Source organism: Misgurnus anguillicaudatus, unplaced genomic scaffold, assembly GCF_027580225.2.
Source record: "Misgurnus anguillicaudatus unplaced genomic scaffold, ASM2758022v2 HiC_scaffold_27, whole genome shotgun sequence".
In the NCBI taxonomy this organism is placed as follows: Eukaryota; Metazoa; Chordata; class Actinopteri; order Cypriniformes; family Cobitidae; genus Misgurnus; species Misgurnus anguillicaudatus.
This window is the reverse complement of record NW_027395277.1, coordinates 1,352,675-1,380,638: the sequence shown is the minus strand read 5'-3', so window position 1 is coordinate 1,380,638 and position 27,964 is coordinate 1,352,675. Positions and strand designations below refer to the sequence as shown.

The following is a 27,964-nucleotide window of genomic DNA, read 5'->3' as shown; positions in this document are numbered from 1 at the left end:
GTTTGAGGATCATTCTCTACATACTTGTATGAGTAAGCACAGTATCCTGTTTCTCTTGTCTGTCAGATCCTTGTTCAAATGAACACACCTCTATTGTAAGCAATGTGTCACGAGACTCGCGCACAGTGAGAACTGGGAAGCAGTCAATGTCCACATATATTACGGACCCCACTATTGCGAAGAAAAAAAGATTTAAAATGCTTTAATAATATTCATAAAATTCAAGCAAATTGGTACTTTATAATAATTTGTTTTCTTGTCAGATAAACGGTAATATATTTTTATTTCGCGTATTGAATGCTAAGATTATGATAATAATCAAGCGCTCGCCATAGTAGGATTCATAGTTTCACAAGCGGTCACAGGTGCGCGGAACTTCCCACACAAGTTCCCGCAGGGATCCCCCGACGTGTAACAGGTGTCATGACCAAAAAGTTAGCAGAATGAGTATTATTATCATTTGGCAAATGTCATGAGACGGTGGCAAACATGAAGAAAGTCTGTGTGTGAATGAAGCGACGGAACTGTTGCCATGGCTTTGTCGGAGTTGTACACAAAGGTATGCGCGAAAAGGAAAGTGCTTTACTCTCATTGCTTACATTTTGTTTATTAACATGATATTTCAGTTTAGCTCGTATGCATTTCATAAAATAATACTGTTTGAAGCATATGACCGATGTTGTTGGCGCAAACTTGGTTATATGCGTGGCATATGGTTAACATTCCTGTACTCGCTGTCAGTTTTGAGTTGATATTTACTAAAACATACGAGGTCTCGTCAAAGCACACCGTGTTAATGTGAGGTTTATATTATAGTTTAACAGGGTATGGATCCCTGACACTGAACATGTGTGGAAGTCTGCGGAAATTCTTAAAGATTTCCAACCTGGAGACAAAGAACTGGAAATACAGCTGGAGGATGGGACGGTAAAGACTTTTAAACAGTACACACAAGTATTTAGGCTACATTAAAAAATGTAGGCCTATAGTATTGAATGATAAAGATATCTTCAGATATGATATGAGTCTCTTTCATTCAGAAATGTATTTATGAAATATAGCCTAAAGTTTCATTTCTTTTTTTAGTACTTTAAATACTTTATTATATGTAAATAAAGTATAGGGTCTATTGTATGTATATGGTCTTATGTTAAAAAGATATACAGCATAGCCTGTATGGTCCTGTATACATATGCATAGTGGGCATTGAGTTAGCAGCACAAAGGTTGTGGGTTCGATTCCCAGGAAACACAAATGGGTGATTCTCGCGAAATTAGACTTATGATGTGTCATGAAACATTTTGATAAAAAAAAGTAAATGCAAAGTAAGAGTTTAAAAATAAGAACCATACAGTTACAAACATCTCTTCACATACTATTTTGCACATGATTTCAAATTACATCATACAAACCAATTTTGTTGTTTTTTCCACATTTAAGGAGGACATTTTTGGATTTGGGTTCTTTGACATGGAAATATTTATAATTAAAAAATCTAAAACATAAAAAGCTTCAGTGCATGCTATACCATAAACATTTACAGTAAAGAAACATGTGATATTTGGTGATCATTGGTAAATGTAGATACAAAAATAAGAAATATTAATGTGTCCGAGACCAATTTTCTCATCCTCCGCAACAATTTTTAATCATTGTTAAAGCCTTTAAGGAACTAACTTTTTTTTTTTGATTGTTGGAAGGGACATAATTGACTGTGACACTCAAGATGGCAGATAAAAGTTGAAATGTTGTTTGTCATAGTTACTAGACAACTTTTTAGTTCTCATTACCGAAACATGAGATTGTAAAGGCAATATATTTAATGTAATATCATGTTGCGGTAATGATAATTTTTTATAATCTAAAAAATTTTAATAATTCTATAGAAAATAATATTAATGGTAATAGTAAATTCAGACCTTAATCTTATATGTGCAAAAAAAATTGGCTTCAAGGGCTTTTTAAAAATTCTGATGCTGGACACCTTCTAAATTTGGATTTCGTGATAATCACCCAAATACTGATAAAAATGTATAAAATACCTCGAATGTGGATAAAAGTGTCTGCTAAATGTAAAAAGTAAATGAGTGTATATACATATAAAACTCTGTGTAATGTTTGTTGATGAAGGAGTTGCAGTATCCTTTGGAAGGGGGTGAGAAGTTGCCACCCCTCCGTAACCCAGACATTTTGGTTGGGGAGAATGACCTCACGGCTCTCAGCTATCTCCATGAACCGGCTGTGCTACACAACCTCAAAATCCGATTTGTCGAGTCCAAAATCATCTATACATATTGTGGTGGGTTTTGCACCAATATACATTTTTCATGTAGATGGCTTTGTGTGCTATACATTCATCTTTTATGTCACAGGAATTATTCTGGTGGCAGTCAATCCATACAAACAGCTCCCCATCTATGGAGATGCAGTCATCCATGCATACTCAGGCCAAAACATGGGCGACCTGGACCCTCATATATTTGCAGTGGCAGAGGAGGCTTACAAACAAATGGCCAGGTAAAGAAACCCAACATAGAGTATTGTAAATAATAGTGGAAGGTCCAGGAACGTACATACACATTTCCAGCAACATTACATATACAAATGAATGTGTGTTCAGTATATATGATTATGCTGCAGGAATAATAAGAATCAGTCCATCATTGTGAGTGGCGAATCAGGGGCTGGAAAGACCGTATCTGCTCGGTATGCTATGCGATATTTTGCGATGGTGAGCAAATCTAGCAGCAATACTCGAGTGGAGGACAGAGTTTTGGCATCCAACCCGATTACTGAGGTAAAGCTATGTTTTGTTTAATCCGGGACGGTTTTTCATCTGATAAATTTGTTTACTTTGAGCAAATCAGTTCTCCTGTGTTCACAGGCCATTGGTAATGCAAAAACTACCAGGAATGATAACAGCAGCCGCTTTGGGAAATACACAGAGATCAGCTTTGACAGAAAATACCAGATCATTGGTGCTAATATGAGGACATATCTGCTGGAAAAGTCAAGAGTCGTGTTTCAGGTTACAAGAGTTTAAAGCAGCAATACAACATTTCTGTGCCGATTACTTAGAGTGACATCTACCGATACCGATAGATACCGATAGTTTTGATTTTAACTTCTTGTTTTAAATTATTGTTAGTGGTCGACCGCTATTTTTTATGGCCAATGCCGACACCAATATTAAGAAAATTGGTGAAACTAAATAAACATTTGTTATGCCTAACATTTAGAAATATAACATTTGAAAGTACTTATTTACATAATAAGACATAATTAATGTGCTCTGACATCTCACAGTAATGTTTGAATAAGTGTGTTGAACTAGTGTGGTGGTGTGTGTGACACAACATAACGTCATGTTAAAAAGTAAATAATGATTGGTCATTTTACTGTCTGTCAGACTTTGGCTTTACATTGAGTGACACTGAGTCTCTTTTTATTACTAACAAAAAATTTAAGTAATAGAGAAATTAACTGCCCGATTGAAAAGATTTTTTGGCTGATCAATATATTGGCCTATCACTAATAATTATGTTGTGAAATCCTAGAAGTGCAGAGTGTACAAACTGCCCTAATAATCGGCTTTTTTAAGCAACCGGACAATGTCCGATAGTGGGGGAAAATGCTTTTATATGCCGATACCAATTATAGGCCATTTTATCAGTGCATCCTTAGTTTAAAGTAGAGATGCACCGATATATCGGTCAATAATCGGTTTAGGCCGATAAAAGCAATTTTTAGCACTATCGGCTATTTCAATATTAATTCTCATTATATGAATGAATAACATTCAAAATTTAGTTAATGCAACTTAATATAACCACCAAACTATCGGTATCTGCCGATATCTGTCTGAATAATCGGTATTGTGGGAAATGTTTTTAGCGGTGCATCTCTAGTTTAAAGAATTATAATTTTCTTAAGAATTACTTTTCCTTGTGTAGTTGGTTTTCTTTCTTGCGTGCAATCCAATAATGAATAAAGAAACAAACACTTATTGTTTAAATTTTGTCCATGCAGTCAGAGAACGAGAGGAATTATCACATCTTCTATCAAATGTGTGCCTGCGCAAATCAACCAGAGTTTAAAAGCTTGAAACTATGTGAGTTTTCTTCGCACATCGTATCAAAACGTAACGAAACACACACATTGTTTGCAGGAAGAACAATTAATTTATTTATTTAAATTAAATTCTGTGTATTTTCAGTTGTTTCTCTTTATTAAATTAAATTAATTTTATGTTAAACAACTAAATACATTTATTCTGTGTCCATAAGTGAGTGCAGACGAGTTTAACTACACTTGCATGGGCGGTGAGATGGAGATTGAGGGTGTGGACGACCGAGTCGACATGGCAGAAACACGCAGAACCTTCAACTTGTTGGGTAACAAAAACCGATATACTGAGAAATCTCAGATGTGATTAATTCAATGAACATGACCATCAGTCCATGAAGAGACACTGGTTTCATGTGTTTTAATACTGTTTCCCTTCAGGTCTTAATGAGAATTTTCAGATGGATGTCTTTAAGGTTCTTGCTGGAATTCTGCATTTAGGAAACACGGTCATCAAAGCTCAAAACACAGAAAAATCAACCATCAATGTAAGTGACATGTTTGGTTTTATAAGATACTGTAGAAACAAACTAACACTCATAGGATGTTTTAAGACTTCATGTTAGTTTATTTTAGATCTCCTCTGTGATCTTTTTCAACCTTCTTTATCCATTTTCCCCAGTCAAGTGACCCTCACCTGGAGGTGTTTTGTGACCTGATGGGCGTCAACATGGATGGCATGTGTCGCTGGTTATGTCATCGGCGCATCGTCCTATCGGCGGAGACTGTGGTCAAACCGCAACCCAAGGAGCGGGCCGTCAATGCCCGTGATGCCCTGGCGAAACACATATATGCTCTCCTTTTCGACTGGGTCATCCACAAAATCAACAAGGCACTGAAGGTCCCTGGGAAACAACATTCATTTATTGGGGTGTTGGATATTTATGGGTATGTTAGCCTGGATTCAACTACATTTGTATTATAAGACAGATACTTATGTGTGATTTTGAGTCAAAAGCATGACAAGACAGAGCAAATTGTGTTCCTAAGGTCATGTCTAATGTTTGGTGTTTGTTTCAAGTGTGAGCAAAACGAACATTTGCTTCTTTTAGATTTGAGACATTTGACGTTAACAGTTTCGAGCAGTTCTGCATCAACTATGCCAATGAGAAGCTACAACAGCAGTTTAACTTGGTAATTCATCTTCTGTGTTACATTTTTTGTGTTTTGGGGATTTTTAAGAGAATATCATCACTAAACCCGATTATCGTCCTGTTAGCATGTGTTTAAACTGGAGCAGGAGGAATACATGAAAGAGGACATTCCCTGGACGCTTATCGATTTTTATGACAACCAGCCCGTCATTGATCTCATCGAGGCTAAGATGGGAATTCTGGACCTTCTGGATGAGGAGTGTTTGGTAAAAAAATCATTGCTTGCTTTCTATTTTTAGTACGCCAGTTTTGATCTCATTGGTTGTTGTTTTTTTGTTTCTTGTGAGTTTGTTTCATAGCTGATTCGTTGCTTTTGTGTGTTTATTTTTCCACAGTTCCCTCAAGGAACCGATAAGAATTGGCTGCAAAAATTATATAATTTTCTAGGCTCAAATGCGCTGTTCGAGAAACCACGTATGTCTACTGACTCCTTTTTGATCCAGCATTTTGCAGACAAGGTAAGATACGATTATCTCTGTGTCATCTGTATCCTCACAAATGGACTGTGTAAAATATGATGACTGTTTTAGGTTGAATACCAGTGTAAAGGTTTTTTGGAGAAGAACAGAGACACTCTTTATGAAGAGCTGGTCGACCTCATGCGCTCTAGTCAGGTAATAAACCAATGTCTTGATTGAGTCTAAATGACAACACAATATCAGCTGACAATATGATTACAATTTATTTGTTTTTAGTTTGCTCTTGTAGCTGAATTCTTTCAAGAGGAAGAACCAAACTCTGGCCGCAAAAACATAAAAGTAACACCGGCACAACCCAGAGCCAAAGGTGTAAACAAACAGCTGAGGTCCACAGTAGGAGAAAAGGTACCTATATATCCAGGGCACCTATTACGCAAAATCCACTTTTACAAGGTGTTTGTGTGTTGGCGGTGCGTGAACACAACCATTGTACAATGAACAAAATCCACCCACTTCTTTTTTAAACCCCATTAAACCAGAGCAGTTTCATAAGACATGTTTTGATTTTCTTGTTAATGTGAGGTCACACTGTTAAAGAGCCAGTAAGATGACAATTTTAAGCATCCTATCACTATTTATAAGTCCCGGACAACAGGTTTAAATGCATGCAAGGTCAAAAAACACTGTAATTTTCTCAAAATATAAATTTAAAATTACCCTATTTCTCAGAGATCCCCAAACGATTCGTGTGAAGCCATTCAACGACTCAGCCTGCCTAAACCCCACCTTTCAGTAGCCTACTCTGCTCTGATTGGTCAACTGACAGAGTGTCTTTGCACACAATGCACTGATCACAGATCAGTCTCACAGACCACAGATCGGTGGCACAGACCAACAACAGTGCAACATGTATTGACCTCGTGCTAACATGATTTACTGAGAAGACATTGTCAACATCAATACACATCATTCATCATTAATCCAAGCAATAAAAACGACGATTGAAACTAACATTTTACACTCATTTAAGCATTTATCTAAACTAACCGGGTCATAGCAAAACTGCTTGCTATCGTGGCTCTGACAGTATATAAGTTAGAGTTTAAACAACGATATCATTCATCATTAATCCAAGCAATAAAACGACTATAGACATTTTACACTCATTTAAGCAAGTATGTAGCTATAATCATACTTACAGGTTGTGGTTAGGATACGCATGTTGTTCCAAATAAAGTGGGTACTGAACCATCTTTCATTGCCAAACGTCTAAATCCCTCCGTTAAAAATTAATTTTAACCACTGATTCTTCACAGCCAGACACGTTTAGAATATCCCTCCTTGAAAAAGTCTCCTTTGGTAGTGAAAACAACAAAAGCTGAAAACAGCGTGAGCTGATGTTTACACTCACACACACTAGCTAGCTGTGGGCGGGTCATAGTTTTCGTTTCTCCCGCAGGCAAGGCTGTAGGCGGAGATTAGTATCTCATGTGACGTGGATAAGTTCGTGTGACAATATCAGGAAGAAGACTCACTCCCTATAACGACTCGTTTCAGCGATTCAGAGTCGACTCCCTGCTTTAGAAGCCAATAACTTTATTAATCGTGCACTTTTTGGTTCAACTACTTTACACGTTGTTTACATTGATGGACAGCTACACGACACACTGCAATAAAGGTTAGTTTCGATTTTGGATCTGTGTGGCTCTTTAAAGCCTCGCCCACGGCCATGACTGTCAGTCCTACATTACCATACAGTAGTATCCACCCTCAGTGAGTTGTATGCTGTCCACCGTCTCAATAGTAAGATACTGTTGTCTTCACAGGCATCAAATCTATTTTAACTGAAAGTGCTCACTAGATGCATTTCCATTATCCTTTAAATTGCGCAAAATGATGTAGTGAATTGAAAAAGCGCCCTACGCAATTTCGCCTGAACACGCATATATCGCAAAAATGTTTTTTATGCTCAGGTGAGGTGGCTTTCAGGCAATTTGAACAACGAATATATCGCAAAACTGCAATGGAAACAGTTTTTAAAATTAAGGGCTGTGGCGATTAATCTAGCAAATGCACGTTTTCTCAATGAATGAATTTGCATGAATTACGGTGAAATGCCGCCAAATCCAAAAGCCAGAGGGCGCTCTCGTGTAGAAACGTCATTTGTGCCACAGAAGAAGTAGCATTATAAATGCTATTCCAGGAAATGTCTAAAAGGATATTTATATTGCTGTTCTTCATATTGTTTCAGGTATTTTCATGATAATAAAAATATTTTGAATTGATTGTGTTTGACGCTTTTTTAAATTCACATTATAAACTAGTCAAACTCGTAGTGATTTTAGATTGATAGGGACTTCCTAATGATCACAGAGCCGTATTACACGCACAAGCTATGCATGAAACACCGAATTGGAGCTTTGCGATTCAGAATCGATTTTAGGCAGGTCTTTTTAATGGGGAACGCGATGTATCGTCACAGCCCTAATAAAAGTCACATGATCATACTTTAAATATGGCACGGTATATGTATGATTGGAAGACTACTTCGGGGTCACAAGAACCGACAAGCGCATTAGATCGAACTAATAGGGGTGTGCATTGGCACTGCCCTCACAATTCGATTCAATTACTATTCACCAGGTAACAATTCAATTCGATTCTACAATGAATTGTGGTGCATCAGAATTCTACTGTACACAACAAAGCAAATTTTTAATCAGTCAAGTGCAACTATTCTCAACAAAAACGGAAGCTTAGCAGCTTTAAGACAATGACAATTATATACCTGAGATGAGAATTTACACACAGCAAGTCTTTTCTAGTTTCCCATTAACTTCGTAGAATCCGAAATGTGCCCATATGTCCACTTTCCATGGAAAAGGGTGCGTTTTTAATTACCCGTCTATCACGGTCATCTCTCTCCGCCTTGTTATGCCCCCGGAAGTATTGTCCACTCGAGGCCAGAAAATAAACAGTGACATAATCGATTATGGCACTTTGCTGCATCGATGCTGAATCGTGCATGCGCGCATTGCGATGCATTGCCGAATCGATTATTGTTGACACCCCTACAAACTAACGTGAAAGCTTTGGGATTTGGGAGTTGACTGCTCTGTATGCGTTTAAGTCGCTCTCGCACTATTTTGATGACTTACGCATGTCGGTCTGCGTGACGTTTTATAAGGCCAAACACACTCGCCGCCATGGTTTTTGGAATGACTTTAAGTTGCATTACATGGGTTAACGGAAATGTTGTCATTTTGCAAAAGTTTTATGTTGACATTTAGAAAATAACGCTAAAGTTTTGCGCAAATCTTCAATGGAAACGCAGCTACTGCCTGTTGGTAAAGGGATTATGAGCATTAGCGAAAACAGCACGTTTTTACTCCCACCCAAATTGGGGCATTTTAAACTTTTAGCATAGCTTAGCACAATCCATTGAATCTGATTACACCATTAGCATCGCGCTCAAAAATAACCAAAGAGTTTCGATATTTTTTCTATTTAAAACTGCTAAGACGGACAGAAAATCAAAAGTTGCGAGGCGCAATGATATTATGCAAAACCTGAAAATAGTCCCCTTGCTTACTTTCAATAGCAGGGGACTATTTTCGGGCAGTGTGTAATATCATTGCGCCTCCTGCAGCCGTGTTACGGCAGCAAAGTCCTTGATTATTACGCCAGAATGAGAGTATAGTCCTAGCCTTATCAGCCTAGAAAATCACAACTTTTAATTTTCTGTCTTAGTACACAATGTAACTACATCAAGTTTTAAATAGGAAAAATATCCAACTCTTTGGGTTTTTTTAGCGAGATGCTAACGGTCTAATCTGACTCAATGGATTGTGCTAAGCTATGCTAAAAGTGGTAGGGCCAGACCCCAAGATCGGCTGAATGGATTCCAAAACATTAAAAAAAAACATTTTTAAAGTGCAGTGTCCCTTTAATGCATGTCATGAATCATAATATCTCAGAGTAGATGTAACAGTTCACTTTATGTGATTATAGTTTCGAAGTTCCTTGTACCTGTTAATGGAGACGCTGAACGCAACCACACCCCATTATGTGCGCTGCATTAAACCAAATGAAGAGAAACTCCCATTTGAGTAAGTGACTACAGTATGTCTACATGTACTTGCACATTTGCAAGTGTTTGTGGATGTGAACTTGCATGTCTTTGCTCAGGTATGATTCGAAGCGTGTGGTACAGCAACTGAGGGCCTGTGGAGTTTTGGAGACCATTCGCATCAGCGCCCAAAGTTACCCATCGAGGTAAGCGATACTCATGTGATAGTCAAAAAAAGTTTTCTGGATTCTCACACCATCTTACGCATGGTTGGACACCGATGGTCTGAACTGAAGGCCATTGTATTATTTGGCACACCACCACAATACTTTTGGTACTCATGTCGGCTGTTTATCACTGAAGCTGAATAATCACTTGGGAAGAGAAGCTGCCAAAAATGCTACATTTTGCAAAAATGTATTTGCTATATACTCACAATTCAGCTTTTTGATTTTATTAATAAAACCTATTACTGTTTTTAAACCCCAATTGGCTTTAAGTGAGACATCCTCATTGCATACCCATGTCTAATATAAAAGCTCGTTTACTGTAATCTGTCCTTACAGGTGGACATACATCGAGTTTTACAGCCGTTACAGTATTTTGATGAGTCAGTCGGAGCTGAAGTCAGAAGAGAAGAAACAGACGTGCAGGATGGTCCTACAGAGACTCATTCCTGTAAGACGACCTCCATTTTGAAGAACCTGATGATGCATTCAAACCAGATTCGATAAACATAATTTCTGCTCCCGCATTCTTACAGGATTCAAACCAGTACAAGTTTGGTCGGACCAAGATCTTCTTCCGGGCGGGACAGGTGGCGTATCTGGAGAAGCTGCGTTTGGATCATCTTCGTGCGGCATGCGTGACCATCCAAAAGCACGCGAGGGGCTGGAGGCAAAGACGACGGTTCCTGCACATGAGAGATGCAGCCATCACCATCCAACAGTACATCAGGGGGAAGAAGAAGATCAGGTGAGACATATTAATCATCCAACAACTGAAAAATAGCGAGACACGATCCAACAGTCTAAAATGCCCATCAGACATGTATACAAAATGGTTTCCTGCTTGTCTCACACAGGCAAACCGTGACGGCTTTAGCACTGAAGCAGGGCTGGGCCGCTTTAGTAATTCAGAGACACTGTCGTGGTTATCTGGTACGGAGGGTTTACCAGCTTGTCCGGATCGCTACAATCACCATACAGGCCTTTACCAGAGGATGGAGGGCTCGCAAGCATTACAAAAAGGCAAGACTTATATCTCAGACACCTTTACTATTAACTTCCCAGCAAGCAATTTTGTGTCCAAGGATTTAATAGCCACCCAAACACAGCTCAGATGTTTAGGTGAAAACAAGGCTATCAGTGAAAATGTAATAGATGTCTAACGTTAGCCAAAAAATAAATGAAATTAAATAAATAAATAAAACCAAAAATCTTGTAATCGCTGTTGACTTTGCTTACATGATGAGTATCATACATCTCACAAGTTTAAAGTTATTTTGGCCAAAACGACATGTAAAAAAATTCAAGTTCATTTAAGCTAGAAGTGGGTTACGCATAGCCAGACTCTATAGTCGGGTCTATAGTTAACCTAGATGATACCGTAGCTAATGCTTGCTGTGGATTGATGGCGCTAATGTATGCCAGATATTTTGGATATTTTATTGTTTGTGTGTGCTTGTCTTGTTGTAGATGGTGGCAGAACACAAGGCTTTGGTTCTGCAGAAATACGCTCGGGCCTGGTTGGTCCGCCGGAGGTTTCAGACCATGCGCAGGCTGGTGATCAATGTTCAGCTTTCGTATAGAGTCCAACAGCTTCGCAAGAAAGTTGAAGAGCAGGTACATTGAATCATTTTAAAATAAATATGTAAGCACTTTTGGATAAAGTGAAAATTGGTGACGCCTTATCTCTCTCTCTCTTCTAGAATAAAGAGAATCGGAGCCTAATGGAAAGAGTCACAAGTTTGTCTAATGCACGTGCTCAGGGAATGGAAAAGGTTCAAGCTTTGGAGGCGGAGCTTAACAAACTAACCAATGAGAGGATGGCTTTAGAGGAAAAGGAGAGAAAAAACACAGAAGAGGCCAAACAGGTGAGGATGCACTGACTTGAATTACAACAATAAACGACACTTCTTGCTAGCTTTAGAGTTTTCTTAATGTCACAATGAAATTGAAAAAAAAAAAACGTTTTATTGTGGTATTTTTTACAAATGACTTGAGCTTTTTTTTTTTTTAAATAATGTACCCTCATAATCTTTAAACAAAAACGCAAATCTCCTCCCCTCCTCGAAACGATCTCGCTTTACTTCTGCTCACGAGGAATAGCGGGAGGGCAGGGCCCAGAAAATGGTTGTGGCAATTAGCAAATAGCAACCTGACTTAACTTCCAACAATCCAATCAATTCTCGATGGACGAATTCAAGTCCAGCCCTACCTTTTTTCATTTTAGAAGCCGTTTCACTCAGATATAGACAGTTTCAGCAGTAACAACATAAACAAACAGCGTTCGTGGAACAAATGTAACTTTCACAAAGAATCAATAACAACAGAGTCATTTTAGAATAGTTTATTTCTGATAACAAGCTAAATAAATAACAATTTAACCATTAAACAAACAGAGACCGGAAGTTCTGCCCAGACGCGTAACCGCGACAATGCGCGTGCGTCAAAAGAAACCATACATCAAGATGGGGAAAATAAAGTAATCACTACTTTAGTTTAATTTTGACTTTAAAGGGTACCTCGACTATGAAGCCTTGTAAGCTTTATTATTTTTATTTTTGCCTTTTACTACTTAAATCCATTGATAGAAACACATGAATTATTTTCATAACTTACCAACATGTAATACTCATTTTAAGCTATAAAGGCTGCCATTATGTTTCGCGCATAGTGCATTCTTGGACGACGACTTGTAATGGCTGTCGTAAAATATTACTAACGTTTACTATAGTAAATACTATGGTATTTACTAAAGTTTTTTATGTTAGAATGTTTTACTCCCCACTCCCACCTTCTTTCTGTATTGTTCATCATTTATGTTACTGGTTTATACTCAAGTTTGAACTGAAGACATTGATGTTCTTGTATTTTTAATGGCATGCAGTTGTCAAGACCACATAGCGCCACCTACTGTCTTGTGTGCATTTATAACTCTTATCTTCTGTTTAACATCATTTTACATAATTATACTATATTAAAGACTTATTTACCATGTTTACCTCGCTGTAACGTTAATAGAAAGGGTTTTGTTTGCTACCTTTTGACGTCATGTATTGTGACGCAAACAAAATGGTAGCCACAAAGGTAAACTTTTTTAAGCTTATTAAAACTACAACATTTGTACTGTTTTAGATTTCACAATCATAAAGTCGTGGTAACCTTTAAATGCCTGTAAGGATCAAAACACAGTTTTTATATTTATAATGAGATATTCATGAAATGTTGTGCATGGTTTTTTTTGATACTGTATTGAATGTCATGATGATGATGTTTAATTTGATCTCTTCTCTAAGGCAGTCGCTCTGCTTCAGAATGAAAAAAAGAAACTTATCCAGGCGAATAAAGCTTTGGAGCAGAGCCTAAAGGACACGACCCAGCAGATGAGAGGTGAAGTCAAAGTGATGTGATTTTAAACGCTAATAATGAAGATTTCTGAGTGTAATTCATTGTGATATGTTTCTGACTTCAGATAACTTTGAGAACATGAAAACAAAACTGATGGAAGATTTGGAGAGGGAAGAGAGACTTAGAAAGTAAGAGATTTGAAGTTCAAACCCACATGAATTTCTTTCTTTAAACCAAAAATGTTGGGTGATGTTGTGAAACCTAAAATGTATGCAATGATCAGTTTGTCCAAACCATGTCTATTTCTGTTATGTTAGGGTGGCAGAGCACAGCAGTGAACTCCAGAAAGAAGATTCAGAGAAAGAGATTGAGGCTCTTCAAGAGGAGAACCGCAAACTGAGAGAGGAAAGAGTTCGACTGCAGGCGCAGCTGCAAGAAGATCAACGCATCAATGCAGAAATACAGGAACAACTACAGCAGCTCACAAAACATGTCAAGGTGAATCACACCTCCAACTCTGGGTTCCATTTCAGGTTGGGGTCATTAAAAGGGACTGTAAATGTAAATATAGAGTCTGTATGTCATTCACATAGTAAATGTTTTGATTTATGTGATGGTTAAAGGTCATACCAGATTTACGGAAGGAAATTAACAGCCTGCAGATGCAGAGAGATGAAGCTGACAAAACCATGAAAGCTCAAAGTCAACAAGCCCGAGGTACAACTACAGACATAGGTCATGATTATTACATCATACAACATACGCCCTTGATGGGGTGATGTACATTGGCGATGACTGATGTAAATTGTTTCATGTGAATGTTATTTACATTATGGTGCTGTTTACACTTGGTATTAAGATGTGTTTTCATCGATCGGATCACAAGTGGACGAGAGAGACACATTACGTTTACACCTGGTATTTAAATCCACTTTCGACCGCTTCTGTCCTGAATACTGTGAGGGGGTGGTCTGTTGTGAGACGGTGGGCGAGTCTCTCTGCTGTCATTTAAACGCGAGCGGGAGTAATGATGAGTTTATATGGACGCAAACTAATATTATGTCAGAGTCCGCTGCTTGTTTAGCAAGTAAACATGCTGCACAGTGTTTTTTACGTGTATATGTTAGAGCTTTCTCTGGATTTTCAGCGCAATTGATGAAATAGGATCGCGCAACTTTTACACGCTTTAAAAACGAAACTACGGAGATCAGCTGCTTTAGTTTTATCAATGAAAGGCTAAAAATAGCGCTGTTCACCGAATGTTCACGCCAGAAGTCAAAAAAGACGTAAAACTTGTGTTTAATACCTCAGATTAGATAAATGGGCGGAGAGAAGGCGGTCGCGTGTGGCTGTTCGAACACATTCAACCACATGTGCGTTCCGCAACTACAAAAGCGATCCGATCGAAAGTGGTTTCGACTACCTCTGAATGTGGTTGAAAGTGGTCGAAAGTGGACGAGCTCAAAACGTTTTGAACACAGTTTACACCTGGCATTAACGTCGTCCACTTGTGATCCGATCTATGAAAACGCATGTTAATGCCAAGTGTAAACAGCCTCAATATGTCATGTGTTATGTTATGTGCTATGTGTTACGTTAAGTGTGGTTACGTTATGTGACATTATGTCATATGTGCTACAAGTTATGTTAAGTGTGGTAACGTTATGTGATGTTATGTCTTATGTATAACGTGTTATGTTAAGTGTGGTTACGTTAAGTGTGGTTACGTTAAGTGTGGTTACGTTATGTGACATTGGGTGCTTCTCAATATGCTTCCTCGTCTCCTCGCTCCTACATCCTACATCCTACGACCCGGAAACTGATCGAGCTCCGCCATCCTTTAGGACATCTCAATTCTTTAATTGCACTGCGAGGAGGCAAGGAATGAGGAGTTAGGAGGCTTTCTGAGTAGTTATGAGCGATGATACACAAGTTTATCCTATGCGGAAGTGTTTTATCAACTAAACCTGAGGCACCTATTTATACCCCCCCCCCTCACATCGTAACGTCATTAAACACACATAAATCTTGCTATTAATCATTAAATTATTGTAAATGTAGACTCATTTCAGACAGTATATTTAACATGTATGTATAAACCACCGATCTATATAAATGATCAGTGGTATAGATATATATATTAATTTTACATCACTTTTAAGAATGTCTTTATTTTAATGTAGTAAGGATATGAACTATAACTCAAGTATCTCTTTAACTTTATTTTATTAAATATTTGGGGATTTTAATGTACTTGATTATTTGATAACAGATAATAAACGTTATAAAGAGAGTAAAGAAAGAGGATATCATTTCACTTAATACTTCGTCTCCTCCGTCCTCGCGTCATCCTAGGAGGGTGGAGCTAAGACGCGACGAAAGGAAGCAAGGAAAGGAAACGAGGAGGCAAAAATAAGAATTGAGAAGCACCCATTATGTATTATGTCCTACGTGTTACGTTAAGTGTGGCTATGTTATTTGACGCTATGTCTGATGATGTGTTACATGTTACTGTAAGTGTGGTTACGTTATTTTTCGCTTTGTCTTATTTGCTATGTTATGTGTTGCGTTAAGTGTGGTTATGTTATATGACGTTATGTCTTATGTGCTTTGTGTTACGTTAAGTGTGGTTATGTTAAGTGTGGTTACATTAGGTGATGTATGTCTTTTGTGCTAAGTGTTACGTTAAGTGTGGTTACATTATGTGACGTTATGTCTTATGTGCTTTGTGTTACGTTAAGTGTGGTTACATTATGTGACGTTATGTCGTATGTGCTTTGTGTTACGTTAAGTGTGGTTATGTTAAGTGTGGTTACATTATGTGATGTATGTCTTTTGTGCTAAGTGTTACGTTAAGTGTGGTTATATTATGTGACGTTATGTCTTATGTGCTTTGTGTTACGTTAAGTGTGGTTACATTATGTGACGTTATGTCTTATGTGCTTTGTGTTACGTTAAGTGTGTTTACATTGGCGTTATGTCTTATGTGCAACGTCACGTGTTATGTTAAGTGTGGTTACATAATGTGACGTTATGTCATATGTGCTACAAGTTAGGTTAAGTGTGGTTACGTTATATGACGTTATGTCTTATGTGCAACGTGTTACGTTAAGTGTGGTTACATTATGTCTTATGTGCTTTGTGTTACGTTAAGTGTGGTTACATTATGTGACGTTATGTCTTATGTGCTCTGTGTTACGTTAAGTGTGGTTACATTATGTGACGTTATGTCTTATGTGCTTTGTGTTACGTTAAGTGTGGTTACATTATGTGACGTTATGTCTTATGTACTACGTGTTATGTTAAGTGTGTTTACATTGGCGTTATGTCTTATGTGCAACGTCACGTGTTATGTTAAGTGTGGTTTCATTATGTGACATTATGTCTTATGTATTACGTGTTACGTTAAGTGTGGTTACATAATGTGACGTTATGTCATATGTGCTACAAGTTAGGTTAAGTGTGGTTACGTTATATGACGTTATGTCTTATGTGCAACGTGTTACGTTAAGTGTGGTTACATTATGTGACGTTATGTCTTATGTGCTCTGTGTTACGTTAAGTGTGGTTACATTATGTGACGTTATGTCTTATGTGCTCTGTGTTACGTTAAGTGTGGTTACATTATGTGACAGTATGTCTTATGTGCTTTGTGTTACGTTAAGTGTGGTTACATTATGTGACGTTATGTCTTATGTACTACGTGTTATGTTAAGTGTGTTTACATTGGCGTTATGTCTTATGTGCAACGTCACGTGTTATGTTAAGTGTGGTTTCATTATGTGACATTATGTCTTATGTATTACGTGTTACGTTAATTGTGGTTACATAATGTGACGTTATGTCATATGTGCTACAAGTTAGGTTAAGTGTGGTTACGTTATATGACGTTATGTCTTATGTGCAACGTGTTACGTTAAGTGTGGTTACATTAAGTGTGGTTACATTATGTGACGTTATGTGTTATGTCTTATGTACTACGTGTAACGTTAAGTGTGGTTACATAATGTGACGTTATGTCATATGTGCTACAAGTTAGGTTAAGTGTGGTTACATAATGTGACGTTATGTCATATGTGCTACAAGTTAGGTTAAGTGTGGTTACATAATGTGACGTTATGTCATATGTGCTACAAGTTAGGTTAAGTGTGGTTACGTTATATGACGTCATGTCTTATGTGCAACGTGTTACGTTAAGTGTGGTTACATTAAGTGTGGTTACATTATGTGACGTTATGTCTTATGTACTACGTGTAACGTTAAGTGTGGTTACATAATGTGATGTTATGTCATATGTGCTACAAGTTAGGTTAAAGCCCGATTCATAGTCGTACGTAAACTCTACGACGTAGCTACGCCGTAGGTTATCCGTAGCCTGTGCGTAGCCTGACGTGCACCTCGCAAAATTTTTAACAGCGCGTCAGTTCTACGCGAATCACAAGCGCAGTGATTGGTCAACAAGAACCCCTCCTGTCAGGTAAAAAAACTGCGTCATAGGTATTTCCGTTTGCAACGGTGAAAACATAGATGAGCCAAGTTGAGGAGTGATTTAACTCAAACTGCAACAAAAGTCACTGTTTATTTACTTCCATCATTGGTGGTCTTCTCAAATCAAACATAACAAGTTGCTGCTTCTTCATTTGTGGGCTAAATTGCCAAATATCTTCTTCTTTGACGGTCATGCTGTTACTGTGGTTACACGCCTGGATACTGCCAACCAGCGGATTGCGGTTGTGTTTGCACATCGTAAATGAAAACCAACGCGGAACCTACGCCGTAGGACCTACGCACAACTATAACGAGCCCTTAAGTGTGGTTACGTTATATGACGTTATGTCTTATGTGCAACGTGTTACGTTAAGTGTGGTTACGTAATATGACGTTATGTCTTATGTGCTACGTGTTACGTTAAGTGTAACGTTAGTTACTTTATGTGATGCTATGTTGATGCTACAAGTTACATTATGTGTTAAGTTAAGTTTGGCTATGTTATGTGACGTTATGTCTGATGTGCTACATGTTAAGGTAAGTGTGGTTACATTATGTGACGTTATGTCTTATGTGCTAAGTTTTACCTTAAGTGTCGTTACGTGACATTATGTATTAAGTTACATTATGTGTTACAATATGTATCGTTTTATATTACCTTACAGTGTGTGTTACATAACAGTAGGTATTACGTTATGTTAAATGTTATGCTACAATATATTCTGTTAAATGTTATGTTATACGTTACCTAACGTTATGTTATAGTACATTATGCTAAATTTTATGTTGTGTAATGTAGTTTTTCGTCTGTTTTCTGTTCTCAGCTAAGATAAGTGTAATTACGAGGCAGCTGCTGGGTGAAGCTAAAGAGGAAGAGTTCATTCGCAGGTGCTTTTCATTTATTGTAATAATTGATGCCGATAGTTTTCTGCCATCATTTTCAAGTGCCTAATTCATCTCTTTAACTCCAGGCTGCATGAGGAAGTCTCAAATAATAACGATGAAGTTGATCTTCTCTCTGCTTTCGATGAAATGGAGAAAGCTGCTAAGTATGAACTTCAAAGATTTTAAATGAAATTCGTAGTCTTTGTATGTATTGCACGTGAATTTGTTTGATTTGTAAGTTTTTCTCTCAGAGTGATGGAGAACCAGCTGCGGGAGCAGAAGGACGCTTACGAGAGTCGGGTGGAAACGCTGGTATATAAAAACGAACATTTAAACAAAGAAAACAAACAACTTCAAGCTGTCTTTCAGGAGAAGAGCGACATTAACAACAGCATCACACAAGAAGTGACCCGTCTTACTGCCGAAAACATGGTAGGGTGCAAATATCCTGTTTGTGGGTCTTTATTGTAGTATGTAGAAGCAGGCGTTTCGGGAAGGGTTTAATGAATAATGTCTTGCTTTGTTGTTTTGTGTCTGCAGGTGATTCCTGAACTGAAGCAGCAGGTGTCAGAGCTGACCCGTAACAAACACGAGCTGGAGACCCAGTTACAAGATCAGAATATTGAGATGACCGGTAATGACATTTTCATTGCTTTATTTGTGCAACAAATTATCAATGTGGAATCAATTTCAATTCACGGAGTCATATGATTGCAAAACGTAACGTTTTCAGCTTTAGTACAGAGAAAGCTTGTTGCCAGATTGTGTAAATAATATTAATATAAATCTTGAATTGTCATGTGCCAGAGAAAATAAACAAGTTATCAATAGATCTTCAGCTGGCGTTTGAAAAGGAGGGATTACAGAGACGGTGAGATGTTTATTTAACTCTACATTAGCACTTATACAGAAGAGGAGGGATGAACGATGTTGTGTGTCTGCATCTCTTCACAGGAACTTGGAGAAGAGGATTCTGGAGATGGAGAGAAGTAGAGATGAGATGGAAAGACAGATGGTTGATCTTCGGGAGGAGAATCACCAGCTACAGAAAGTTCAGCAGTCCGAGAGCGAAGCCAAAAACAAACTCAGAGAGGAGACAACACATCTCACAGCCGAAAACATGGTGTGTGTTCATCTGTTTATTTATTTACATATGGATTTTCAGGTCTTATGGAAGTTAAAGTGTCCATCTTGAACTTATTTTTTTCTGTTTTAGGACTTTGAGGAGCAACTAGACATGAAGGACAGACTGATAAAGAGACTGCAAGACCAAATCAAAGCTCTTCAGACAACTGAAACAGGTAACGCTCTCTCTCTCTATTTTTTTTTTTTTTTAGGTTTAGACTCTCTGGTCTCATCCTCCATGTTTCATTTCTTCAAACAGCCAATCAGAGAGCAGCGCCAGCAGTGCCCAAGGAATACCTGGGAATGTTGGAATACAAGAAAGAAGACGAAGGCAGGCTGATCCAGACGCTCATACTGGGTAACACTTCAAGCCCTTGAAGCCAATTTTTTTTTTGCACATATAAGATTAAGGTCTGAACTTATTATAACCATTATTTTCAGAGGATTTAAAAAACATTTCATATAGAATTATTTACATTTTTAGATTATCATTATCAAAAATTATCATTACCGCAACATGATATTACATTAAATATATGCATTTACAAACTCATGTTTCGGTAATGAGAACTAAAAGTTGTCTAAGTCCATGAAAAACAACATTTTTACTTTTATCTGAAGAGAAAAAATAAGAACTGCTTACCTGGTAGCCATCTTGAGGGTCACAGCCAATTATGTCCCTTCCAACATTTTTTTTTTGAAAATGTTAGTTCATTGAGGGCTTAAACAATGATTGAAAATTGTTGCGGAGGATGAGGAAATTGGTCTTGGACACATTTATATTCCTTATTATTGTCTCTACATTTACCAATGATCATCAAATACCACAGGTTTTTTTACTGTAAATGTTTATAGCACTGAAGCTTTTTATTTTTTAGATTTTTTAATTATAAATATTTCCATGTCAAAGAACCCAAATCCAGTCATGGACACGTTGCGGTAATGAAAATTTTCCCTTAAATGTGGAAAAACAACAAAATTGGTTTGTATGATGTCATTTGAAATCATGTGCAAAATAGTACATGAAGAGATGTTTGTATGCTACTTATTTTGATAGCATTAACTTTTTTTATCAAAATGTTTCATGACACCTCATAAGTCTAATTTTGCGAGAATCACCCGAAAAGAAAAGATAAAAACACAATAACAAAAGTCCATAATGGATCATTTAGTGAAACAATTTTTGTTATTGGCTGGCCTATACCTTAAATAAATGACCAACACACACACTGACAGTGATTTGTTTGTCTTCTCCAGGTCTGAGACCTCGTAGTGTTGGTGTTTGTTTGATCCCTGGTCTGGCTGCTCATCTTCTCTTTATGTGTGTGAGACACGCTGACTATCTGAATGATGAAAACAAACTCAAATCTCTCATGCACAACGTCATCTTCTCTATCAAAGAGGTTGTTATGGTAAGATGTCCCTGCAAACTAAATGTCTTTGTAACTTGTGTAACCAACAACCTTTTATTGTACAACAATACTTAAAAACTAATAAATTAGTGATGTTTTTCTAATAATGATTATGATTTCAGGAGAATCAAGAAAATTTTGAAGTTTTGTCTTTCTGGCTGTCTAACACGCATCGCTTCCTCAACTGCCTTAAGCAGTACAGTGGAGAAGAGGTCAGGAGATCTTTCATGTGTATATATATATATTTATGATTTGTGTATTTAAAATTATCTCAAATGTTTTTAAGAATGTTAAAATCGAGAGAATTTTTAGTGTTTGCCAATTGTCACCAATTTTAGGGGCGCCTGTCAATGGTGACATGTCCGGATTGTCTTTTTGTTTTCATTTTTGCCCCAATAGAAATTAGTGATGCATCAAAATGTAAAATTTTAGTACAATAGTGAAAGTTCTGGATGATCGAAAAAAATGAAAAAAGTTTTTGTTTAATTGTATTAATATTAGATTTTTGTTTTATTACTTTAATGAATCTGAGTTGAACTACAAACAAATAACGACAAACCAATAAAATAATTAAGCCAAAATGTAATGAAAAAAACAAAACAAAAGTAAATGTTTTATATTTAGTTATATGCAACAAAATCAAATTTAACAGCTTTATTATCTAAATAATATAAAGATCTAGAAAACTGTTAGATACAAAACAGTAGTAAAGTAATGTTGTTAATACTACGTTTAATTGTAAGTCAATGTGCGCGATCTCTGACACTAGAGAAAGATTAAAGTGCAATTACGGGCAGTGCAGCATCACACACAACTTGTGTGACATTTTAAGTATTTGTACACACCTGTCAGACTGAAATCTGAGTAGTGAAGTGCCATTTATTTTCGGCCAAAAACCGCTAATATCATTTTCGACCGAAAATTTCCATCGGCCAAAATTTGGGTGCATCCCTAATATAAATCATAGTTGTGTTTGACTTGATGTGGCACTGCACAGACCGATCAGCCTATGGCATCAACAGTATCGCAAAAACAGTTTTCTTAACTCCCCGCCAGCATTTTTAACTCTTTTCCCGCCAGCGATTTAAAAAAAGTTGCTATCCAGCGCCAGCATTTTTAATGATTTTCACAAAAGTTTAATGCCTTCCAGAAAATGTTATTCTTTAAACCCCTTAAGTGGCGCAAATACCCTTTGAGTGGGGGTTGAAAATGTGATATACACCTTCGAATAATATAACTTTTTGGTCTAGAAGCCTAATCTTGGTCTTGTTTTAAAGAAGAGACTTTGGGGATCTTCACAGGTGTCAGCAGGTGAAAATATTAAGTAAATAAATTGTTATAGCAGTTTACATTTATTTTAATAAATAAAAATAATTCCATAACTTATTAATTTTATTAATCAAATTTTTAAAAATGTAAATATTTTACAAAAGTAATAATGCAAACATGAAGCCATAAATCTTAAGTAGTTCTGATCCAATTTTCAAGTTAAAATCACAAAACATGAGGTTTGTGTCACACTTTTAGTGGTTTTACCAACAATGGCCACTAGGTGGCAACGGTTTGCTCCATACTCTTGTCACAAATTAATAAATTACTGTCACTGCATTATTATTATTACTGCAAAAAGGTTTTGATATGTGAAAACTACATTCTTAGAGCTCTCCCTACATAATTTATTTTATGAAACAATGTTGAAATATGAATTCTAGAGGCTTAGACCTTTCCAACAATATATAGTTTACATAAAATGTACATTAAAAAGGTTGAAGTAAACTTAGGTGTCCCGCCCATTGGACAGCACCAGTTAATGGGTTAAATATATAAAAATACAATATATTAAATGAAAAAACAAACCCTTTGCTTTCAAACAACATAGTTTCATCCTACCTTAATTTGTTCTCTTTTTTCACCTCTTAAATATGAGTAGGTTTCTTCATAAATCTTTAATAATTCTGATCCAAATTTCAAGTTCAAATCACAAAACATGAGGTTCGCGTCACACTTTTTGTGGTTTTACCAACAATGGCCACTAGGTGTCAACAGTTTGCTGCATACTCTTGCCACAAATGAATAAATTACTGTCACTGCATTATTATTACTGCAAAAAGGTTTTGAAATGTGAAAACTCCATTCTTAGAGCTCTCCCTACATCTCTCCCTATGGGTAGGTTTCTTCAAAAATCTGAGATAACTGCATTTATGTAAAGGAATTTTGTTAGGGATCAGATTTAGAACGATGATCAAATCTTAAACAGAGTTTTAATGTATTTGAATCCATGGATTTAGTGTTTTATAAGTTTATAAGAGTGCCACCTAGTGATTTATGAGTCCTGTCAGATCGATTCCTTTCTACAGTCAAGGTGAATACTACAAATCCTATTGTTCCACTTGCTTTCGTAGTTATGACTGCTGTTTTAAGCGATCTCCAGTGGCGAAAATAACATATTGTGCATTTAATAAGCATGTATTTTAAATTGACAAATTGTCCTTTCCATACAATATTTTTGATGCACGAGATTTTCTCTGCTCTAATCAGATTTCTTGTCTTCTATCAACAGGAGTTCAAGAAGCAAAACACCCCCCGTCAGAATAAAAACTGCCTGAAGAACTTTGACCTGTCAGAGCACAGACAGATCCTCAGTGACCTCGCCATCAACATCTACCATCAGTTCATCAATTTAATGGAGGATGCGCTTTATCCCATGATTAGTATGGAAATTATAAATATAGTAGCCTTTCAAAGTCACAGATTAACATTTGTGATTTAAGAAAATAAATAAGGTTTCTTTTATCTTACGTGTGTTCCCTTTGGAGTTATAAAAATAGTCTCAAACTGTTGTCTGATCCGGCAGGATATTTAGTATTTAAGTATTTCATCATTGGTTATCTTATCTTCTAGTCCCTGGGATGTTGGAGCACGAGAGTCTTCAAGGCATCTCCAGCATGAAGCCAACCGGCTTACGCAAGCGTTCCACCAGCGTGTACGAGGACGGGGAGGACCACGCCCGTGGCCAGTCCTACACCATGACATCTATTCTCCAGCAGCTGTCCGTGTTTCACGCGTGCATGGAGAAGCAGGTCATGGAGCCGCAGCTGCAGGCTCAGGTGATCAGACAGCTCTTCTACCTGATCGGATCCACATCAATCAACAGCATCCTGCTTAGAAAAGACCTGTGCTCCTGCCGCAAGGGAATGCAGATCAGGTGCCGACCTTTGCTTTTGTTTTATGTGATACATGTGGTGGCAATAAAGTCATTGCTGGTTGATATTAAAAGTTAAAAGTATTAAACAGTATTTTTTACTAGATAATTATGTAATAAGGAGTTTTATGCATGCATGCATGCACACATTAGAATCTGCATACAGTGTCAATATACAATATAGATGCTTAAAAAGTGTGATATTTTTTTTATACTTATGCACACTGGAATTGCATTGCATTGTGGGATACAACATACTCAAAAATAAAGATAGCCGGGTGTGTCTGTTTCAGGTGTAACATCAGTTACCTGGAGGAGTGGCTGCGAGAGAAGGGTCTGCCGGGCGCCTGCACTATGGAAATGTTGGGGCCGCTGTCTCAGGTGGCTTGGCTTCTTCAGGTTAACAAAACCACAGATGAAGATGCTGCTGAGATCAAACAGAGATGCTCTGAGCTCTCGCCTGTGCAGGTGCAAACTATTCAAAGCACAATTTTATAGCATGTTGACTCCTTTATTGTAATCGATGCATATGATTTGTATTTTCCTATATTATTTTATTAAAGCGTTTAAAATCTTTCTTTTTTGTTAGATTGTAAAAATCCTGAACTCATACACACCCATTGATGATTTCGAAAAGCGAGTCACTCCATCTTTTGTCCGCAAGGTGCAGGTAAGGCTTTTCTTTTTCTTAAAGTAGTAGTTCAATCGAAAAATTTAAATTGTCTTCATTTACCCTTTAAACAGTTTGTGTGGTCATTTTCTAGAAAATTTTGAGGTTCGTCCAGCCTTACCATGGGTTCACACCAGCCGCGTTTTAGGCGTCAAATTCGCGTCTACTGCGTCTGGTTTGCCGCTTTGAGATTTTGAGTTTACTCGCTTCATTCGTGCGTGAAAGCTGTGCGTGAAATTCTAGTCATTGAGACATTCACGCGTAAATTCGCATCATGGGAGGGGCTTCTGCGACTCTGCTCACTTCCTGTAATCACGTCACTACTAGAGCAAGCTCCTGATTGGTTAAAGCGGCGCATTTTTCCGTCAAAGTTCAAAATTTTCAACTCGCGTGTTTGCCACAACAACGCTCAATTCGCGCCATTCGCGCAAACTAGACACGCGAATAAGGCGGAATCGCGTTTACTGCGCCGCGCTAAAGGCCTCATTCGCACCGCGAGACCTCCATACGCGCGTTAAGCGTCTTCACATTGACTTAAAATTGAAATCACTCACGCTCGACGCCTCTACTGCGGCTGGTCTGAACACAGCATTACCGTGAGTTCACACCAGCTGCGTTTGAGGCGTCAAATTCACGTCTACCGCGACTAGTTTGCCACTTGAACATTTTGCGTTTACGTGCTTCATTCGCGTGTGAACTTCTTGTCATCGAGACATTCATGTGGAAATTCGCGTCATGGCCTTCCATAGGCTTCTGCTACTCCGCTTGCTTCCTGTTATCACGACACTACTAGAGCAAGCTCCCGATTGGTTAACACGGTGCGTTTTTCCGCCAAAGTTCAGATTTTTCATCTCGTGCATTTCCCGCGGTAACGTTCAATTCACACCATTCGTGCGAACTAGACGCGCAAATGAGGTGATATCGTGTCTACCGCACCACGAGACCTCCAGACGCGCATCAACGTGTCTTTACATTGACTTTACATTGAAATCACTTGCGCTTGATGCCTCTACCACGGCTGGTCTGAAAGCAGCATTAAACTTCTGATCGGTCCTGAGTCTGTTTCTATGGTTACAGGCATTACTACACGAGCGTGATGGGTCGTCCCAGCTGATGATGGACGCACAGTATCGTTTCCAGGTCACGTTTCCCTTCTGCTTCTCCCCACAAGCCCTGGAACTCCTTCAGGTGCCCAGCAGCCTCCATTTGGACTTTGTCACTCGCATATGAACCCTAGGATCAAAAGTTTGGATCAGGATATGAGTAATAACGAGTGTATTTTGTAAACTCTGCTGGTTTGTTAGTATTAACGTTTTCTGCACTCTCAGAAGAAAAGCTGTCACTGGGGCGGTACCCATGAAGGTCCTAATAAGTACCTTAGATACCTGTGCGGAATCATTATGTTTCTTAATGAACTTTTTAGGTACTTTTTAAAAGGGTACCACCCCAGTGACAGCTTTTGCACCTTTTATTCTGAGTGTGTACATTTGACTAATTATAATAATTTGACACTATTTTGTATATTTTAAGATTTATTTATGAAAAATAATGAAATGTATCCTATTTAATATTTTAAAGATGTATTCTGTTTAGATTCTTGTAATTTTTTTTTATTCCACACTTTTATAAAGATTTAATATAACAGACCAGTGGCGGCGGGTGACTTTTTTTTCAAGGGCGCACGATGCGAAGATCGTCACAACATGTATTTGGCCCTCAATGTCAAAATATGTGTTCGGGCGTCATGTAAACTTATATCACGTGTCATGTCAAAATATGTGTCTGCTACAGATGCTTCGAATTGGTTTATGATTAAAGAAACGCTCCCGTTTGCCAGATACTCTTACTCTTAGCGTCTCATTTATCATAAACCCTTTCGACTCGTGTGCAGCAGGCACGTATTTTGACATGACGCATGATGCACAAGGTTAACATTACTCAACAAACACATATTTTGATATGATGAGCGGACATAAATTTTGAATTCACGCTCCTTGAAAGAGAAGTCACCAGCCGCTACTGTAACAGACGCCTTTTAAAGGAAAACACCCCCGTTTTTCAATATTTTACTGTTTTTACCTCAACTTAGACAAATTAATACATACCTATTTTTATTCAATGCGTGCACTTAAACTAAACAGAGTATGTAAGTATGCCACCATACTTACTCGTGTAACTACTCATGTAACAGTTTTTAAATAGGGAAAACATAGAAGTGTTTGGTGGCTTCTAAATTCATCCCTGTTTGGATCCTAAGGAATGAATGGGGCTAGGCTAAATGCTAACACATTCACAACGCTCTGTACAAAAATGTATTGTATGCATTGAAAAAAGATAGATATGTATTAATTTGTCTAAGTTGAGGTAAGAACATAGTAAAATATTGAAAAACTGTGGTGTTATCCTTTAACCTTTTGCAACACACATTTCAATGACCCAAATCAACCTCACACAGTTCAGTTCGGTTTTGTAATTTCTGCATAAGTGTTGTCATCTCCTATTGCATTTTTTATAGATCAGAAATGAATCAATAAACACAACTGCCTGCTGAGTTCTTGTCTTTGCTTTTAGCGCTCCATCATGGCTCTCACAATCTGGCTTTGCAATGCAATATTTATGATGGTTAATCCTCTGAGGACTAGAAATCAGAATGGTTGCAACTAGTTTAGCAATTAGTAAATTATTAAGGGTGAATCTCACAAATATGTGCATGGGTCACAATTAACATCGTGTAAAATATTTTCAGAAAGAACAATAAGAAAGAATGCTTTTTATAAAATGTGTATATTGTCTTAATTAAAAAAAAAAACATGCAAAATAAGAAAATAATGACTCTGATCTAT

At 37.5% G+C, this 27,964-nt stretch overlaps 2 protein-coding genes across 3 annotated transcripts in view; one reads left to right on the top strand and one right to left on the bottom strand.

Annotated features, from left to right (window-relative positions):
- LOC129433104 (von Willebrand factor A domain-containing protein 5A) overlaps positions 1-27,964 on the bottom strand; it is a 39,576-nt gene that overhangs the window by 9,198 nt on the left and 2,414 nt on the right. The gene's annotated exons all lie outside the window — the stretch shown is intronic.
- LOC129433112 (unconventional myosin-Vc) lies at positions 108-26,892 on the top strand. Of its 2 annotated transcripts, none has more exons than XM_055191595.2 (41): positions 108-559; positions 817-927; positions 2,131-2,299; positions 2,373-2,517; positions 2,641-2,797; positions 2,885-3,028; positions 4,030-4,111; positions 4,287-4,394; positions 4,507-4,613; positions 4,748-5,013; positions 5,178-5,259; positions 5,345-5,485; positions 5,615-5,737; positions 5,810-5,893; positions 5,975-6,103; positions 9,710-9,807; positions 9,887-9,973; positions 10,334-10,445; positions 10,531-10,742; positions 10,852-11,017; positions 11,465-11,611; positions 11,698-11,862; positions 13,288-13,381; positions 13,464-13,527; positions 13,657-13,837; positions 13,963-14,056; positions 18,652-18,715; positions 18,799-18,876; positions 18,964-19,144; positions 19,253-19,346; positions 19,520-19,583; positions 19,667-19,835; positions 19,929-20,013; positions 20,097-20,195; positions 21,095-21,249; positions 21,372-21,461; positions 23,810-23,960; positions 24,151-24,454; positions 24,745-24,919; positions 25,041-25,121; positions 26,199-26,892. In XM_055191595.2, the coding sequence occupies exons 1-41, from the start codon at positions 533-535 to the stop codon at positions 26,349-26,351; spliced, it is 5,238 nt and encodes a 1,745-aa protein (XP_055047570.2). In that variant the 5' UTR covers positions 108-532; the 3' UTR covers positions 26,352-26,892. The 2 variants fall into 2 exon arrangements, with proteins under 2 accessions (XP_055047570.2, XP_073720711.1); XM_073864610.1 differs by having other exon boundaries at positions 18,952-19,144.

Excerpts from the sequence above, each read along its gene's own strand:
- LOC129433112 (XM_073864610.1), top strand. The coding sequence starts at position 533 with ATGGCTTTGTCGGAGTTGTACACAAAG. Across the intron at positions 9,974-10,333 it reads GCCCAAAGTTACCCATCGAG|GTGGACATACATCGAGTTTT; the intron begins GTAAGCGATACT and ends CTGTCCTTACAG. Across the intron at positions 21,250-21,371 it reads CTATCAAAGAGGTTGTTATG|GAGAATCAAGAAAATTTTGA; the intron begins GTAAGATGTCCC and ends TTATGATTTCAG.